General features: G+C 35.6%; 3 protein-coding genes across 5 annotated transcripts; 1 reads left to right on the top strand and 2 right to left on the bottom strand.

Moving 5' to 3' along the window:
• Positions 1-894: 894 nt before the first annotated feature.
• LOC125221831 (calmodulin-binding transcription activator 4-like) lies at positions 895-6,960 on the top strand. 3 transcript variants are annotated; one of them, XM_048124111.1, is made up of 12 exons: positions 895-1,048; positions 1,511-1,636; positions 1,727-1,842; positions 2,407-2,495; positions 3,066-3,111; positions 3,402-3,825; positions 3,936-4,061; positions 4,139-4,365; positions 4,791-5,437; positions 5,542-6,100; positions 6,351-6,641; positions 6,714-6,960. In XM_048124111.1, exons 1-12 carry the CDS (start codon positions 1,039-1,041, stop codon positions 6,786-6,788), a joined length of 2,736 nt encoding a protein of 911 aa, XP_047980068.1. In that variant the 5' UTR covers positions 895-1,038; the 3' UTR covers positions 6,789-6,960. The 3 variants fall into 3 exon arrangements, with proteins under 3 accessions (XP_047980068.1, XP_047980066.1, XP_047980067.1); XM_048124109.1 differs by having other exon boundaries at positions 1,499-1,636; XM_048124110.1 differs by having other exon boundaries at positions 898-1,048; positions 1,499-1,636; positions 4,151-4,365.
• A 2,153-nt stretch (positions 6,961-9,113) lies between these two features.
• LOC125221832 lies at positions 9,114-10,796 on the bottom strand. The gene is made up of 5 exons (XM_048124112.1): positions 10,506-10,796; positions 10,157-10,260; positions 9,917-10,030; positions 9,537-9,620; positions 9,114-9,274 (listed from the first exon to the last, which is right to left on the bottom strand). Exons 1-5 carry the CDS (start codon positions 10,744-10,746, stop codon positions 9,218-9,220), a joined length of 600 nt encoding a protein of 199 aa, XP_047980069.1. The 5' UTR covers positions 10,747-10,796; the 3' UTR covers positions 9,114-9,217.
• Positions 10,797-14,356: 3,560 nt separating this feature from the next.
• LOC125219143 (REF/SRPP-like protein At1g67360) lies at positions 14,357-15,691 on the bottom strand. Its single transcript, XM_048121029.1, has 3 exons — positions 15,573-15,691; positions 15,259-15,492; positions 14,357-14,970 (listed from the first exon to the last, which is right to left on the bottom strand). The coding sequence occupies exons 1-3, from the start codon at positions 15,585-15,587 to the stop codon at positions 14,521-14,523; spliced, it is 699 nt and encodes a 232-aa protein (XP_047976986.1). The 5' UTR covers positions 15,588-15,691; the 3' UTR covers positions 14,357-14,520.
• Positions 15,692-20,351: the final 4,660 nt, after the last annotated feature.

The raw sequence follows: 20,351 nt of genomic DNA, 5'->3' as shown, positions 1-20,351 counted from the left end.
CAACTTACATATACTATACTTATTATACTTTGCGCATTCTCATTAGCCATAAATTTAGAGAAAATATATCATAATTAGTCATTATATATTTTGCGAATTCTCATTCGTGATCAAATATTTTATAATTAGTCATCATATTGTGAAATAGCACTATTATATGGAAAACTAGCAGTAAGCACTCATTAGTGATTTCTGCTGGCATATTCCCACCTAGTTGTCAAATTATGCATTAAATATTGATTAAATGAAATTCACCTGATAAATAGAGTAAATAAACTTTTAATGTTGCGAGTACAATAATTAGTTAACGATTGGGCACGAATGCGCCAACGCGCTACAAAATTCTCAATGTAGGAAAAATGAAAATAGTAGTTCCTGTCTCCGTCTCATTAAAAAAATTGTATCCCTATCTAAATTGTGCCATTAAAAATATAATATTTTTTAAAATAAAAACAATATCATTTCTATTTTTTCGCCTTTTTATTGTACTCTATTTTTATTAAATTATCAAATAATCTTATACAATATCATGCCGATAAACAAAGATTTCATATTTATTAAAATCGAAAGAATACAATTTTTTTAAGTGATGTAAGTAAAGGTGCATATCACGAAATTACGCGCATAAAACGCACTTAGAAAATGAAATGGCAAATCTTTTTTTAAGAATGCAAACAAGTTAGGTCCAATCGCCGCAGTTATTATTATTCAATCAGTCATTTTCCAATTATTTAATTGGTCATTATCCAATAACTTTAAAGTCGTAAAGTTAATACTATAATTTCATCTACAAAATTATGAATGACTGAGTCCTTGCCTGTAGACTTTTTGTAAGTTGTAACCACTTCATTTTTGGGTGTATATGGAAATTTCAACGAAACTGTTGAATTTGTAAACAGAAACTCTTTAATTTTATTTTGTTTAAATCGTAACGCCATTTGACTGAGCACTTCATTTTTTTGACTCTGGTCACTGTATCTGTGTTGATCGGCGCTCTGCGAAATCGGTGCTTGAATTCGTGCGTTCTTCGTCACTGCGATGCAATCAGGTGAATTGATTTAATTCATCATCTCCTTTTCATTCTCGAGATTAGAATTTTGTGTTTCTAATTGCTCGCTCGAGTTGACAACCTGAAAATCCCCTTTTTGCCGAGGCTAACTAAGCTTCTATGGCGTAGCTATCGTCAATCGAAGGCATGTGTACTGTTTACCGGAGTTTATGATTCCACTGTTTAAGCAAAACGAGGCTTGATAAATGTATACCGCTCAGTAAATAAAGAAACATTTATTTGTATTACTAATATTTTGCTACTGCTGAATATTCAAATAGATTTTGGTTCATTAAACTTACACATGTCGACTGTATTTTTTTTGCTGGAATACAAGTGCTGAATTTGTTTTTTCCAGTTGTTACTTAATTGGATCTAGTTCTAGGCCAGGTGTGTGATTCTTGTATGCTCAGAGATGCAAATGCTTTGGACTAAACACAAATGCAAAAGTTATTATTTCAGGATATGATATAAAACATCTGGGAAGAGAAGCTCAAAGTCGGTGGTTAAAGCCTGCTGAAGTATATTTCATATTGAAGAATTATGAGGAGCACCAGCTCGCCCACCAAGTTCCTCAGAAACCTACAAGTAATATTGAAATCTACTATATTTAATCAGTTTAGTTTTTTCAATTATGTTGAGAAATACATTTTTGACTCCTCTGATATATCTTAATAGGTGGATCTTTGTATCTGTTCAACAAACGAGAGCTGAAGTTTTTCAGGAAAGATGGTCATAATTGGCGTAAAAGGAAGGATCAGAGAACCATTGCTGAAGCACATGAACGGCTCAAGGTTTCTGATTCAGCTCTCATTTTGCTTTTTTCTTTGAAGTTTGAACATATGTCCATCATGGTCAGTGGAAAGGTGTCCTCTTTGAGTCGATTCTTGAGCCAGAAACTAGCTCCCATGATAAATTTAGAAAAAGGCATTTTCTATTAGCGTGCAAAAGGTTGGGATAAAATCTGTATAATTAACCTAATGTTTATTAGGACATTGTTAGGATATTTGAATAATTAAAATAAGGCCATCTTCTGCTTTTTTCATACTGGTCTGCCGTTAACACCAAGTGATTAGAAATATGATGAAAATCATGAAATGTTAGCCAATCTGATCCAGAAATAACATGCTCCAATTTTTAGTTTCTAATGGGTAGTTGAAACATAAGTTATAGAACAATCAAACTGTGATTATGGTACAGAGGTGCCTGCTTGATGCTAGCACCAGGTCAAGCTATAGGTTAACATACCATCTGCTAGTATAGTACTATGTCTGATGCTAGGGGATCTAATTACATATTGAGCTTGCTAGGTGTGGTTGGTTACTCTGAATATTTCATCGAAAATTTGTTATTTCCAGGTTGGAAATGCCGAAGCCCTAAACTGTTATTATGCTCATGGAGAGGAGAACCCTAAGTTTCAAAGAAGAAGCTACTGGATGTTAGATCCGTAAGTTTTGACATTTATACCACATCAATTTTTTCCCCGTTTAGCTCTTGCCAAGGGCAGTGATTGAGGTTAATGATACAGTTTTAATATTGAATGATTCATCTTGATTGTATACTCAGATCTTTAGTTCTTAAGAATAGAAAATAATAACTTACAGATAGATAAGCACCATTCCTGATTTATTTTAACCTATAGTCATCACTGGGTGGCTGTGTGAGAGTACATGTGTGCATGTTTGTGTGAGTTATTGCAGTAAGTTTTCTTTTGTGCCAGGGTACATGATGCAACTCAAAGAATTTACAATGATTGCTTCCCTTCAATATTAGCGATGGAATAGGAAATATATTGATAGAAAAGGTAACATATACAAGATGAACTACGATGTACATTCGATCAATACCTACAGATCTGCGAATCACCGCCCAACACTCAACTTCTCATAATATTTAGAATGTTATATACAAAGCTGAGCTATTCTATTTTTCTTAAACACTCAACTTCTCGTAACAAATGTGAGTACAATGTTAACTATTGCAACTTCATATAATTAGTAAGTTTATTCTGTAACAGGGCATATGGGCACATTGTTCTTGTGCATTACAGAGATATTCGTGTGGTAAGTTATCTTGAGTTCAACCATATGCATATTAACTACAGTTATTTCTTTTATCTTTTTCTTTTTTGACTACATAGTATTTTGTGATGCTGCTGCTGTTATTTTAAATCATTTGAAGAACATTAAAATGGTCTTTGCATATGTTGAAGCTGTTTATGACTTCCCTGATGGCTCAAAAGTTTCTTATTCATGATGTAAATACTTGGTGTACGCTTTTAGACAAGCATATTTTAATAGGTTTATCTGCTTAAACCCTAGCATGATTTACCCAATTCAGATGTGGAATGCAGGGACGGGAGAATTCTGGATCAGCATCTCAGCTTCCAACATCATCTCCTTCCACCTTCAGTCTTAATCCTGCATCTTTTGCATCTGAGTTGCCAGACCCGTCCTTTGTCATTGGTGAATCTTATGAATTGTATCATAATGATTCTAGTCCCAACTCAGTGGAGATAAGCTCTAGTCAAATTGTCAACAATCATACAATGAACCGGTCAGAAGAGAGAGCAAATGAAGTAAGTGGTTCTTCAGGGCTGGATACGGATCACACATTTGAAAGAATAAAGCACCAACTGAGTTTAAATGATGAGGAGTCAGCATTTAATAAATACTACTTTGAGACCGAGGATTCAAATGATCTAGATGTTCTGCGGGAATATGAATTATCTAATCTGACACCAACAAGCACAGGGAACATTCATCCACTAGAACCAGGTTTTTTTTTATTGTTTGTCTGTTTCCTCAAGTTTAAGTTGAATTATTCTCGCTGTGAATATGCTTAGTTAAAAACCAAAAAGGTTTGCTAATAGGACATGACCTTTTAGATAATAGAGTTCAACAGTACCAGAAACCACCAGGAACTGACGTTGACATTTGGAGAGAGATGCTGGATGGCTCCAAGAATTTTCCAAGTGCAGAATCACCACCACAGTGTGGAGGGCATGAAACTTGTAAGATTTCTTACATGAAAATCTTTGGTCTATTACTTTCCATATAGTACTACCATTTTGCGACTCTCACACCCCAGTTACCTTGCCAGCTTATTTAATCCTTGAAGAAGTAGATTCACAGAAGCATCATACATATACTCCTATACCACATGCTTACCATCCAGCCTGCAGTTTGCCGGTATTTTACCAAGATGGATTGGAAATCTCTCTTGACAACAATATAAATTTGACCATTGCCCAAAAACAGAGGTTCACTATCCGTGAGATATCCCCAGAGTGGTGTTATACCTCTGAGGGCACAAAGGTATGTATCATAAAGATTAGATTCAGCAGTTAATCTTGTAATTTGTTCACTGTGTGTGTGCACGTCTGCATGTGTGTTTCAGTTACTTGCGTCTTACTCAGTATGTGAAGCCGCCAAGAATTATAATGGCCGAAAATGTATAATAGGCAACTTTTGTTTTGGCCTTTCAAGGCACTCTCATGTTCGTTTAAGTATGTATTTTTTATGCTTATTATAGAAATTTGTTAGATACAATATGATTACTAGTCCTTTCCTGTCCTATGCAATGGAAAAATTAACTACGTACTCTCATTCTAGCCACAAACACACACACTGCCCACACACGCATATGTATGTAATTTTATAACTAGAGTTCATTTGGAGCTTTATCAGTATTCATATGAGACTGTCAAGTTGCTGATCCAAGGTTCAAATTCTACTTGTAGATCATCATTATTGGGTCTTTCTTCTGTGATCCTTCGGAGTGTGAATGGGCTTGTATGATCGGTGACGTCGAAGTTCCTGTCCAGATCATTCAGGAAGGCGTCCTCTCCTGCTATGCTCCAGCTCACTTACAGGGGGAAGTTAGTATTTGCATCACTTCTGGAAATCGAGAAGCATGCAGCGAAGTCAGGGACTTTGAATACCGAGCCAAGTCTGAAGTGTCCACACACAGTGATATAACTGGAACAGAGGCTTATAAGAATCCAGATGAACTTGTGTCGCTTGTCAGATTTGTTCAAATGCTGCTATCGGATGCTCAGAAAGCCTCTGAATCAAGAACTGATGAGGACTCATGGAGCCAAGTCATTGATACACTTTTGGTTGGTACTTCTACATCATCAAGCGTTCTTGATTGGCTTCTCCAAGAACTTCTGAAGGATAAATTGGATAAATGGCTTTCATCTAAATTACAAAATAGTAATGAGAAAGGCTGCTCGTCTTTATCCAAGAAAGAACAAGGTATCATACACATGGTTGCCATATTAGGATTTGAATGGGCCTTGCAACCAATATTGAACTCTGGAGTAAGCGTTAACTTCCGCGACAATAATGGATGGACTGCACTTCATTGGGCTGCACGATATGGGAGGTATATTTATTTTTACTCCAGCCTTTTCTCAAGACTGTAAAGTTGTATAGTTACATCCTGCGGCATTGAAGGGTCTAACCCAGTTTCCAATTGCTTTGTGACAGAGAAAAGATGGTGGCTGCATTGATTGCATTTGGTGCATCGGCCGGTGCAGTTACCGATCCTAATGCACAGGACCTTACTGGCAAAACGCCTGCATCAATTGCTGCTTCCTACGGTCACAGGGGACTCGCAGGTTATCTCTCGGAAGTTGCATTAACCACTCACCTGGCATCCCTGACACTGGTCGAAAGCGAGCTTTCTAAAGGCTCCGCCGCCTTGGAAGCAGAAAGAGCCGTAAATAGTATACCATCCTCAGACTACGAAGATGAGGACTCCCTCCGGCAGACTCTAGCTGCAGTTCGGAATGCAGCTCAGGCTGCTGCACGCATTCAATCAGCATTCCGTGCTCATTCATTCCGGAAGAGGCAGCAGTTGAAATCAGCCATACCCATTGGTAGAGATGAGTTTACCGACATTCAGGGGCTTTCAACTGCATCAAAGCTGGCATTTCGCACCACACGCGACAACAACTTGGCTGCAGTATCCATACAGAAGAAGTATAGAGGGTGGAAAGGGAGGAAAGATTTCCTATCACTGCGCCAGAAAGTTGTCAAGATCCAGGTGCGTCGTATACATAATAAAGATATACTCCATTTTAGGCTTCTCACTTGAGTCATTTCCCTTTTATGACAAGAAACAACACATGTATTATCTTTTACTTTATTAAAACAATAAACACTCATTCTTTAATTCCCATGCCTGAAAAATGCCTCAAGTGAGTTGGAACAAAGGGAGTGCAAGACATAAGTTTGTAAAGGGAAAAGGGCTGAGTTTCGTATGAGTGATGTGGTTGGATGTGTTGTGAGTGCAGGCTCATGTGAGGGGCTACCAAGTTAGAAGGAACTTCATGGTTTGCTGGGCAGTTGGTGTGCTGGAGAAGGTTATACTAAGGTGGCGGAGGAGAGGAGTGGGTCTACGGGGATTCAGGGCAGAGCTAGAGTCCATCGACGAGAGCGAGGGCCAAGACATCCTGAAGGTGTTCCGGAAGCAGAAAGTGGATGAAGCCATCGATGAGGCCGTGTCAAGAGTGCTGTCCATGGTGGAATGTCCAGAGGCGCGTCAGCAATATGGTCGTCTTCTTAGCAAATACCGTCAGGCTAAGGTAAATAGTTTGTTAGTTACCACCATCTAAACTAGCTATAACCCATATTCATCCCAATGTTGTTATTTGCAGGCTAAACTGCAGAATGGTAATGGCATCACACAATATCCCAACGTGGAAGATAAAGACACTACACTAATCGACTAAAGTAATATAATTGCTCTATAGATAACATAAATTACACTACTGACCTTCATTTTCTCTGTAAAGTGTAAATGCTTGTGCTTATGTTGTAGTAATAGTTACTCTGTATTTTACTAGTAATGTTGTAGATGTTGAGATTCTAGTCAGTACACAAATCACTCATTATTTCCTCACAGCTTCAATTCTAGTAACTCGGATCAAAAAAAGGATTCAACAATCCTCTCAGAAGTCAGAACCATTGGAGGAGCAATCAAACTATTATAGTACATGTAAATTTTCCACTTAATAGTAAAAGAATAGTCTTGGAGTTTCTAGTAACAAGGAGGCTCTCCCGTTCGTATCCAAAACCAAAAATCTTCAACTTTCTACATACATTGAAAAACCTTAAAAATGGTATACTCACGATTGGAGTTGGAGCATTTGCCTGGATGTACGTGCCAGTTTGAGACATTGCCATAGTCTTCCTCTCCACTTTTGTGACAAAATTCCGACTTGCTCTCAATGGTTGATAATTGATATAGTAGTATAAGATAATAATAATAATAATAATACTGTAGGTGCTAAATGCATTATGGGCTTATGTATTTTTAATTGGGTTTTAGTTAATATGTCCATTAGGCTAAAATTTCAAATCAAATCTGAGATATTCGATCAATTATATCTGAGTTTGATTAATGTATGTGATGATTAATATTATAAATTACATAATGATAGGAGTATAATTTAAAACAATAACATTCATAAAAATGATAACTTTATTTACAAGAGTCTGTCGGTTTTGGCTACCTAACAAATAAGTATATTAAAGATTGGACATATCAAGCAAGATAGTATTCCGTTCATCTCATAATAATTGTCACTCTTTTTCATTTCGATCCATCTCATAATAATTGTCATATTTCAATTTTACCATAAATGGTAAGTAGGTCTCACATTCCACTAACTCACTTCACTCACATTTATAAAACCAATATAAAAAAGTGGTCTTACATTCCACTAACTTTTCCAACCAATTTTTCTTTACATTTCTTAAAACACGTGTCCACAATAAGAGTAACAATTATTGTGGGATAGAGGGAATATTAATTACCAACTTATTTTGCCATGTAGAATGACTAAATTAGGGTATATTTTCTATTTTTTTATTCATATTTTCATTATATTCCTACTTTCATGCTATTCCACTGTCATTTTATTGTAAAGGCCAAAACTGGTCCTGAACATATGCTCATTTTATGTTTTGAATTTTTGCATCCTGAACATTTCAACTCGGATCACAATTAGTCATACACTAACAATTTCGTCAATTTTTAAACGGTTTTAACCCGATTTTGACCGATTTTGATGGTTTTAACAGTCTCATTCGGGTTAAAACCATTTAAAAATCAGTAATTAAAGTAAGAGAAAGATAGAGAGAAAAAATAATTAAAATATTGTTAGTAGAGAATGGATCTCATCTCATTAGAGAGAAAAAAGTTTCTAAAATTAGAAAGTGCATATTCTTAGAGCATCTCCGGTGGCGCCCTTCCCACTAGGACTTCCCACTAGAACATTTCGGTCGGGCCTCCGTACGCCAGCTGCCTGATTGCGGCAGTGCACTTCTATAAGGGCGTGTGTCTGGGTTTGCCAGCCGCATCCTCCCTGATCCTGAAAAACTCGCATCTTCTCTCTAAAGCACCCACGATATGCATAAACAGCGGACGATGCATCCTAAGACGTCGTCGGAATAAGGCATTCCCAAAACGCGGCTGCGGAGCAAAGTAGTCCCGATACAACCGAATATGTGCAGCAATGTGGTCCCGGGGTACCGCCGCCTGCTGCCGCCTCTGCCATAGCAATCGATCAATCGCCCCTTCCACAGCGACATCCAATTTATTTTCACTATCACTATCACTAGCGCCCCCGCCACTACCACTCGCACGATTACTAGCCATTCTAGATATACTTGAAAATAGAGTTTAGAAAGATAAACTTGTCAACACAAGTGGTGTGAATGAAATGAAGTTCAACGAGCCGTATTTATAGAGTTTTAAAAAAATAAAAAAATAAAAAAATTTAAGTCGGACGTCCGACCAACGCCACAATGGCGGACGTCCGCCCGTCGCACGAATATCCGAGGATATCCGACGTCCTCACGGGACGTCCGTGTCCGACATTTTCCTTCACAACGGCGGACGTCCGGTCGGACTTCCGCGACGTCCTATCGGGTCGTCCGCCGATGGAGATGCTCTTATGGGACGGACTAAAAGGAAAAGAGTGCATATTTTTGTGGGACGGGTGGAGTATTACTCCTCAATGGAGTACATAATATATGAGGTACAAACCCGGTTTAATCAAATAAACGATTTAATTTGGAGAGGATATATTAAGGTTTGTGTAGCTGCCTATAAATTACTACATACATAATTTACAAAATGAGATCAGAATCTGATTTACAAGAAATACTTCATCCTGTCATCTCTTCTCATGGCATAATATACTGCTTGAACCTGAAAAACACAATCCAACTATGTCAACATCATTTGATCGATGTTATTAGGCCAAAAACAAATTACAGAATAATTATTATACAGTATGTTGGATTTAGCGCATAAATGGCCAAAGTTGATGATATTAGGCACTAATATAAGCTCACTCTAGGTTACCATTATATACAACAGCAGGCAAACCTCAACATTTATCTCATTGCCTTCCCTGGTTACTTCTGTAACGATAAGGGTAAAGAGTTTTTTACTTGGGCACATCGATTACCTGCTCACTCGAAGCCACCTGAACCGGGCCAATCTTTACGGATACATATTTTCCACGGGAGGATATCTTCTGTCTCACTTGTCCCTACAAAATGAAGATGCCAAGGAATAGAAAGATAAGAAGAAACACAGAGCTTTCTCTCCGTATCAAAGAGAACTAATCAAGGCCTAAATTATGCAGCAATGGCTCATTCATAGAACTCTCAACTCAAGGGAATTAAAGCAAGATAATTAAGAGGGGCAAGTTAACTGATTTTAGGCAGCTAATGTGGATGTTCTGATTACCAATCACAAAGATTGTTTGAATGCAAATGGCCAATTTCTGAGGATCAAATACAAATTAATTCAACACTTGAGCAACTCAAAGTGTAAAATGCATACTTGAGGGATTGGCCTCTGAACTACTGATTCCACAGCATAAACCATAGCTTGCACAAAATCATCTCCTCCTGTTCCAATTGCAGTAAACCCCCTCTTTCTTGGATAAGAATTTAGCTGCCATTCATAGATATGGATAGGGCATTAGCATTGAATTTTAACCTAAACTAAGCTAGTAATTCCCCTTTTTTGCTACATCACAAATTGAACTTTTAACTCAATGCACAACGATTACCATCTCACCTTCCGATCAAGAGCAAGCCAGCCAGAGGTGGAATCACCTGAAACTGAGCCACCAAACACTACAATTGTAGCTTGACTCGCCCTTCCTTCTCTCCTTGAAACTTCTGCAAATCCATATTTTCCTCTTTATATCAAATCAATCCTCAAAATTCTGCTCTGATCATCGCATAATTGAGTAATGCTATTTCACCAGAAATAATCAAATACAGATTCCACCACATATCTACACCTATTACCCCTAATTTCTTCTTCATCTACGTATCCCAAATAACCCTAAAAATTGCGTTACAAAATAGCCAGGCAACAATAATACCAGCTACTTGAGTTGGTTTGAGATTCGAATACATACCGGAAATAGCTTTGAGAAGAGCATCCTGAGGCTGGTCTTGCTGAGAAAAATCGCGATTTCCATTGTTCAAGCAATTCCTTGCAAAGTGATGATGGCTTTTACGGTTTGAGGCTAATTTACGGCCATATTTCGGTGTCTGTTTCGATAATTTCCAGTGGGGAAAACTGATTGGAGCAAAATTTGATCGTTTCTCTTTGAGTGTAGGCAAAGGCGGCCACCATGAAACACTCCTGCACGACATTTCTGTTAATTTTTCTGCTGAAAAATATCCTCTTTGGAAATTGGGTTTTGATATTGTATACCGCTGTTGTTCTTTTGTTTTACTTTTCCATTTCCAATTATAAAAATGATTAATGGCCAAAAAATATCATTCTAAGTTTTACTATTAAATTTTGATTTTGTTTAGCAATTCTGAAAATAGCCAATTTTTTTTTGAAATTTTGACAAATTATGAGTTGTCTAGCCACTTTAAAAACCAGCTTGTTAAAAAATCTTCAAAAGTTTAGATTTATTCTCAATTATTTCATGATGAAAATTTCAGGCTATTCACGTATGATAAGTTGTTCGTATTTTTCAACCAAGCAATGTCATTTTATTTATAAATATACAATGTTGTCTAAAACTATATCAGCTGCAACGTCAACGTATAAGTTTTCAATTTTCAAATTAGATACAATAACTTCCCAATCACATACAATTTCACTTAAAAATAATTATTAGATACTAATTGAGAATAAATCTAAACTTGTCTGAGTGATTTTCCAAATTGCAGTGGAACAAACAAAAATTGTACTCCCTCCATCCTATGATAGATCAAAGATGTCACAAAAAAATTTTTTGTTGTTGAAAAAGCTCTCTCTGACGTTAATATAAATAGGGTCCTATTCTAATGCTTATAACACCATAATCCAAAATTAAGACTAAATCTCCACCCTTGGATTTTAAAATGAGTGGATGAGATTAAAGCTCACAAATCTCAATAAATAGTAGACAAAATATCAACAAAAGGGTAATATCGTCATTATGTTATCATATGATAATTTTCGTGTGTGTTTTTTTATACCAACATAGTGTATTACAAATATCAACAATATGACATTAGAATATCAATACAAGGACAAGAAAATATCAACACATTTTTATTGAGATTGGACATGCATAATATTGAGATTTTCCCTGCAATATATTGAGATTTTTTGTTGCATTTATTGATAAAAGCTGCTTATCAACATGTACGAAAATTGAAATATAATTTATCAAATTTCATCACTCGAACATCGTCGGAACATATGCAATTGAGATCTCGTTGGAATCCTTATTAAATTATCTTTAATTTGATATATTTTTTGCGAAAAAATAATTTAAATTGAGAGAGTTACGTAAATTTAAAGATTTGAGATGATTTTGAGGAGAGAAAAAGTGGTTAGTTATAATTACTACATATAGGATTTGGCATTAATACCCTTTTAATTTAATTAATACTCCCTCCGTCCCGGCTAAGATGACACATTCTTTAGCCGGCACGGGGTTTTAGGAGTAATTGGTTAATGTGTTTAATTGGAGAGGGAAAAGAGATGGGTAGAAGTATTAAAATAGAGAGAGAAAGAAAGGTGAATATTTTAATAGGGGTGAAGTGGTTGAGTGTATTAATTGGAGAGAGAAAGTTTCCAAAAAAGGAAATGTGTCATCTTGGTTGGACAAACTAAAAAGGAAAACGTGTCATCTTAAGCGGGACGGAGGGAGTAATTATTTAAATTTAAAATATATTATCCTTGACATTATATTAACCACAAGATCTTCTAATCTAATGGTTGAAAGTTGGTCTCAATTTTGGATTGGTAATTAGTTAGCAATTGATTACATCCCAATATAAACATATTATTTTCTCTCTCCATCTAACACACAAAATAATATCTCCTAAAATCTCGTATCATTCTCCAATGATGTCATTTATTATGGGAAGGAGGGAGTACAAAGTTCATCTTCTTTTTCAATTCGCCATTCTAGAATCGATAGTGGCCCATCTAGGACTAATAGAATTAAGTCTGGACGATTTTTGATACAAACTCCTCACCACATTCTAAACTTCTAGTTATAGAGTGATACACAGAATATAATTCTTAAATAGAAACATCCTAGCTAGACTCTAAAATGATTGTCTACCTTAATAGCGTCAGGTTTGACTGATCATATGTGTGTGTATATTTAGTCAACGTAATACGGCAATTAATCTGCAAGTCAATGTGAAATTATTGGTTAATTTTTGGGAGCTGTTAGATATGTACTTATATGGAAATGGTGGAATTGGGGGTAGATTCATGTACTATTGAAAGGCTCAAAGAAGGCGACGATGAGTTAGAAGACTAGTTCAATTTTGCAACCCAAATAATAGGAGTCGTTGGTAAATGCTAATTTAGCAGTCAAAACATGTGTAGAAAATTAGTGACGTCTACTTGTCTTCAACCGCTCCATAAAAACCAACAAATGTGTGGTGTTATCACAGAGGAGAGATATCATAGAGCTATGGATCCAATTGCAGTAACGCAGGTAGCGGCGATGGGAGTGAGCGTGTTGGCTGGGGCGGTTTTGGTGAAGCAAGTGATGAAGGCGACCTCCATGATGGGGACTCCCCGGTGCCCTGTATGTAACGGGTCGGGTCGGGTCAAGTGCCTCTGCTCGCGGTGGTCCGATGGCGACGCTGGCTGCCGGACTTGTCATGGCTCGGTTCGCATGACCTGTGGTAGCTGCGGTGGGACCGGGACCGGCCGGCCCATCTCGGTCCGAATTCATGCCTCCCGCTCCAATTAGTCTTCCTCGTTACTTGAGAGTATTTTTTTAGGAATTAGGATATACTACATGTATATGATTCATTCAGTTAAGATTCACCTTCACGCACTTGTACTAATTTTTTAGGTTTAATTTAATGCGATCTACGATTATTCAAATGGATAGTTGTTGAAATTCTTATTTTTATGAATATATATCGTTTTCAAGGGGGCATCGATCATCTATATGACAATATTCATTATGCATTCATTGCATATCTATACATAATACTAATATTGTAATGTCATATGCTTCACATACAAGAAAAACGTCAAGCAATCGAACGACTCAGTAAATCATGCAAATAAAAACATCAAGGAGCAGGAGCTGTCAAGTTATTTACTAATATAAATATATTGGTCCATAAAATTAGGCCGAATTTTATTATTTTTCACAAACTTTAAATTTGGTAGTTAAAATTTCGGCTTTGTAATTTCAGAGAGCAATACCCACTACAAAAACAATGCACGTTTTCACGCAAAATATTTGATCAGAAAATAATTTGCTAGAATTTTTGCAAACATAATAATTTGCGAGTGAAAAACTGTGCTCGCTGGTGATTTGGGAACACTTGTACTTGCGAGCACAATTTATAGTGAATTTGCGAGCACAATAGCATAATTTATAGTGCTCGCAATATTAACTCTTATCTAGAACATAGCTGCTTCTTTCTCATTTTTCTCCATTCCCATTTCTTCTTTCAATTTGCTTGCCTCTGCTGTATCTTCTATTTGGAAGTGTTTTATTTGTCCGTGGTCAGCTAAGCTTGCCATTTTCCTATTATTTCAAGCTACAATTTTTATTTGTTAGCTATTCTTCTAGATTTGAAATGTTATATACTCCTGGTTTGATATTTTGCATTATAAGATAAGATTCCGGGAAAAAAGTGGATGCTTGAGAAAAAATTTCACATCAAGGTAAACCACTCACAAAGGCCATGTTTTTCCGTTAATTTCTTGCAGATTCCGACCATTCTTACGTTACCTAAGTTCCACCATAAGTTACTATCACATCCACACATCATCTTCAAAAGGAGGAATTTTGCATTAGCATCACTCAAATGCACTGCAAGAAACACACATCACAATTAAACTAACAAGTTTGCATCCAGAAATGAATTATTTACAGGCAAATACATATCTCACACACACACACGCACACTTGCTACTCATCACCAAGAACCCTCAACCTATTCCTCCTTGTCCGAGTCACTAGAGCTGATCGAGCCCGTCTTCTTAATGGCTGCCGCCTCCACCTTTTTATACGCCTTCTGCATTTCCTCCACAGGGACTAAAGGAGCATAACAGAAAACAGTGTAACCTTTCGCAGCCAAATCCACGACCGCGCTGTTGTACTTCTCCGACCAATGTGTGGCTGTGGGGACAGCTATCTTCAAGATTCCGTGCAGGGCGGGGAACCGGTTAGCTTTGTACCATGCCACAGCCAATCCAGTCACTGCAACATCCTTTGAGATTTTCGCAGCATGGGAAATGGTTGTAATTGGACCCTCTACTTTAGCTTCCTCAACGAGCTCTTGCACGAGCCGCGATGCTTCAATTGCCACAGACTGAACCTTTAAGGCCGCGCTCTTTGCAGCAGCGGGAGCACATTCTTCGAATTTCAAGCTTGCTTCAACCACCTGCACCAACATCGAAAACTAGGCCAATTTAGACAGGACACAAACAACATTTAGATTAGAAAGCAGCATATACCTAAATTAGCTAAACTAAAATAGGGAAACTGATTTTGAGATATGAACTCTCACAACAGAATAATTTCCCCAATAATACAAATACAATGGTGGCTAGTAATTAAAGGCTAATCTATCTACTACGAAAGTCCTAAATTGAAAATCCCTAGTTTAAAAAATTTAATTTCAATCGTAGCAAAGACTGAATCAATCACTCATACAGAGCAAAGATGTTACCAAAATGTCGAGACAAACGAGGAGATCACCAGGAAAGTCTTTGAATCTCTCGAAAACGGGGCCAACAACGGCTATGACGGCGTTCTCGACCTTCCCGACGGTGGATTTCAGCGGGCCGGAATTCTCCTTGGCGTAGCCGTATAGATTCGTCACCACAACAGCCGCGTTGATCGCCAGAAACCTAACGAAACCGAGACGTTTCAGCTGTATATCATCACTTCTCTCGACCTCAAACTACGACCCCAAGAGTTAGATCACAACAAAAAATCATAAATCCCAAACATCAATTGAATCCAGATTTCAGCTGTAATTACCTTGGCCGTAGCCATATCTCCCGGCGAAGAATCCAAAAAAAAAAATAGAAGCTGCTGGTGTAGAAATCTAGTTTTCGCAGAAGAAATGGCGTTGAAATGTAAAGAGTGAACTATTTTAAGAAAAGAAAATCTATGCACAATGTATATTTATATTAAGAATTTTTTCTGAAAAATAAAATGTGATATGTGTGGTATAAATTTAAAAGAGTGGACTACATAAATGACTGATATTTCATTTTCGCACGTAAATGGTACCTGATCTTTATTTTATATTGTTTTTGGTATCCAGGGACAAAAATAACTCTAGGTACTAAATTTGTGATGTTTTTGTTATGGAGGATATTTTTGAAAATTTCAATTAAATAGTATACCAAAGATGTGATTATTTTTTTCTTCATTTCTTATTTCTTTTTTTTCTTCTTTAGTTTCTCCTTCTTTCTTTCTTCTTCATTTTTTTCTTTCTTCTTAGTATTTTATCTTCCTTTCTTCTTTCTTTTTCTTCTTAATTTATGTTTCCTCTTTTTTCTTTTCTCTTCTTTTTCTTCTTTCTTTTTAGTGTTTTATACATACATCTAATTGCATCATAATATAAATCAAGAACAAAACACCTAATTACATTAATTATTTAAAATATTTAAATCAATTAAATATTTTGTATTCAATTATTTTATACTCATTTTAGAGTTTAAACATCTAACTAAAAATATTCAACTCTCAATATCATTATAAATACGATTCACAATTTTAAATTTTTACTAAGACTAGATTAGCTATTAATTTAATGTAAAATAATAATAATAATTATTATAATTATTATTATATATTGATTAGTTATTAATTTAATGTAAAGTAATAATAATAATTATTATTATATAATATTATGTGATTCATAATTTAAATAATTATATTATTTTTATTTATTAATTACACCTAGCTTTTAGGATTATAACAATAATATTTACAATAATTAAATATAATTATAACTAAAATTATAATTAAGTATATTTGAATGATATTAAAAAATAAATTAATTATTAATTTATAACATCAAAATAATAATATTAATATTGATTAATAATAATAGTATAAAGAGTGAGAAAAATGAGAGAAGAAATTTTAATATCACTTTTGGGCCATGTTTGGTTGCCAGGATTCTGTCTGGTAAAGTAATCTGATTCCTTAAATTTTAAATTCTTGTGTTTGTTTCGGTTTTTAATCAAACAGGAAAAGTAATCAGAATCCGAGAACATGGAAAGTTAGTACAATTTTCCAGGATTCTGAATCCTAACTTTTCTTATGTATTCTTTTTCTCAGTTCTAGGATTCTTACATATTTAAGCAATATAGTATAGTTGTTATTATTATTATTATTATTATTATTATTATTATTATTAATGACAATTTTTAAAAATAAATTAAAATTATAAATCATACTTAATTTTACTATATTAAAACTATCATAATTATAACTATATTTTATATAATAGAAATTAATAATATAAATTAAAATATAATTACATAATATAAATCATATAATAAATCATAATTATTATATTTTATAAATTAACATTTAATAAATAAAGTCATAGTGCACATTTAATTTATAAAATTTATTCAATTATAATATCTGTAAAATATTATAATTATAATATACTCCTTCCGTCCCGCTTTAGGAGTCCCGGTTGAGTCGGGCACATGTTTTAAGAAAAAAGTGTTTTGAGTATGTAATAAATAAATATTGTAGTGGATGTTGAGACCCACTTTTAATTGAGTATCTAATGAATAAATGTTATAGTGGTTGTTGGGACCCACTTTTAACATTTTTTTATTAGTTGTAGTGGATGTTGGGACCCACTTTTAACACTTTGTAGGTATTTTTTATTAATTTATCTCAACTGGGACTCCTAAAGCGGGACGCCTAAAATTGATCAACCAGGACTCCTAAAGCGGGACGGAGAGAGTAAATAATTATTGTATTTATTATTATAATAAATGAGTATAATACTCCTTGTAACTATAATAATAATTATATTATTATATATTAAGATGGATAATCCATATTTAAACTATCCATCGTAGTAACTAATATAATAATATAATTATTATTATTTATAATTAATAATTTATTAAAATTGTACAATATTATTGTTTTTTATAAATAAAAATAATAATAAGTATATTTTTTGTTTGGTGTTTAAATTAAGTATAAATTTGAAAATCTTGATATTTTCCAAACACATGAAAGTAAAGTTACTAGGAATCATATTCTCGGGAGTCGGGATTCATTTTCCCAGGAATCATTTTCCTTGCCAACTTTACTTTCCCGCCAATGACACAAATGGAAATATGTATTTGTTTAGAGGGCATTTTGGGATGAAAATTACATCAGATACCAAAAATGTGATTTATAGGTACCAAAAACGATATAAAATAAAGATCAGGTACCATTTATGCGCGAAAGTGAACGATCAAGTACCATTTATGTAGTTCAGTCAATTTAAAAAGAAAAGTGTGACATTTATTATGGGACAGATGGATTACCACTTTCTTTCAACTTTTTATCTTTATATATAAGTACTCCCTTCATTCTTTTTTAATAGAGACATTTCTTTTCGCCTATGAGTTTAAAAATTGTGTGTTAAATGAATAGTTAAAAAAAGTAAGAGTGAATAAAATAAGAGAGATGAAGAGAGAATAAAGTAAAAGGAAAATTATTTTTGTCAAAAATAGAATTGACTCAAATTAACTTGAAACTTTACAAAATTGAAAAATGACTCTATTAATATGGAACGACGGGAGTACTAATTTTTAATCTAAACTACATTATTTTAACTTAAAAAAAAATTCCGATAATTCGATAGGGTCAAGTTTTTTACTCTTTTATTTATTCCAAAAGATTTATTTTCCACACTTACATACTACTAACTATAATAGAATACAAAATTATCATTTAGTATGATCTTATAACGTACTCCGTATTTGATTATTTTAAAATATAAAATGTTTTTAAAAATAAGTTAAATTACTATTATCTTAACATAAAATAGGATATATACTTATTGGAAAATTAAAACTTTACAATGATTATTTTTCACGAGCATCTACAACGGTGCTCTTCCATAAGAGCAAGAACCGTGTTCGCCGCTGCGCTCTTGCCGACGGCACAGACGTGTTCCTGTCGAAGAGCACCATTTGTGCCGACAAGCACGCGACGTGGCATTTCCCCATTGGCCAACAGCAATGCCGTTGGTTTTTTATTTTTTTTTTAAATTCACAAAATCTGAAAATTCAGATTTAAGTAAACAAATATTTTCCTACTTCCCAATAAAAATATATGTTATTTCCCACTTTTAATTTATTTTTTCATTATTTTTATCCTAAATTTCACATTTTCATCTATAAATACTCCTCATTTCAATACAAAAAACACACTACACCAAACAATTCTCTAAATCTCATTTTCTCTCAATTCTGACTCTTTCTCTCTTGCAAACACGTCCGACGAATACCCTCCGACTCCGATGGAAAGAACCACGATTGGTTCAGCAGTTCGTCATCCGCCTCGTCGGATACGAATTTATCGCCCCCTCCTCTTACCCAAGGCTCGCAAATTCCGGGTGGCCACCAACCTTACCCAGTGGACAATCAAAATGCCCACGATGGGCAATACGGGTGGGCACCCGAACACGGCTCGGCAGGGAGCGGCTCGACACAACCATTGTCTCAAATTCAGGAGGGCAATCCCGGTAGTCGCGGTAGTCGTAGTGTCCATAGTCATGGCGGTGGCGGTGACCCCAACGTCCACACGTCATACACTTCGCTCGAGATGGAGAAGATATTCGATGAATATGTTGCGATCGGTGAAGATCCGGAGGTAGGCACGAACCAAACTGGGGACAGGTTTCGGTTCCGCATTGCTTGCATGTACAATGCCAACCAATCGGAGGGAACGGTGGAGCGCACCGAGAGTATGTTGCGCAATGTCGTCGAAAGAGCCAACGAAGAAATCCAGAAGTTCCAGTGGTTTTACCTCGAGGAACAGCGGTCGACAGAGAGCAGCACCAACGAGGTTGACTTCATCACGACCTCCATGTCGGCTTACCAAACAATACTATACAAACCCTTCAAGCATCTCAACACTTGGAAGAAGGTGCGTCATCTTTCAAAGTGGAAGGGAGGCATCCAATCCTCCTCCAGCAAAAAGGTCGAGGTCGCTATCCGACTTCGGCGAGGATGAGGTGGCAAGCCAGCTTGCCGGAGTTCACTTGGATAGCTCCAACGCTGGCCCGAGCGGTTCCCGACCCTGTCCGCCGAGAAAGAAAACGGCGACGGCTTGCCGAACCTCCGGCTCCCTTTGTGCCGCCTTCCCCCTGCAATTTCTCCAAACCCCAACACTTTATTTCCCATTTTGAATAACGCTATTTTTGCTATCCGTCTCGGATGACTCCCGAGCAAAAGAGGTTCATCATTGGATGGAACGAACCCTCCAAATGCAATTGGGGGTGCCCCCAACCCCAATCAACAGCAGCCATCAAACTAGTCTTCTTTAAATTTTCACGGATGTAATTTTAAATTTTTAGGATTTTAATTATGTAATTTTTATTTTTTTAATAATTTGTAATAGTTTGAGTATTTTGAATGCATTTTAATATTATGGAAATGTTTTTAGTAATTAAATTATTTAAATTGTATATTAGAATGGTGGGACCCTCGAATAGTGTAAGGCATAGTTTGGTAGGTTTATAAAATTATCCTAAGTTAAATTACCATCCATATAAAT

This window comes from Salvia hispanica, chromosome 4 (assembly GCF_023119035.1).
Source record: "Salvia hispanica cultivar TCC Black 2014 chromosome 4, UniMelb_Shisp_WGS_1.0, whole genome shotgun sequence".
In the NCBI taxonomy this organism is placed as follows: Eukaryota; Viridiplantae; Streptophyta; class Magnoliopsida; order Lamiales; family Lamiaceae; genus Salvia; species Salvia hispanica.
Note: the sequence above shows the minus strand (reverse complement) of the source record. Positions and strands in the feature narration are given on the sequence as shown.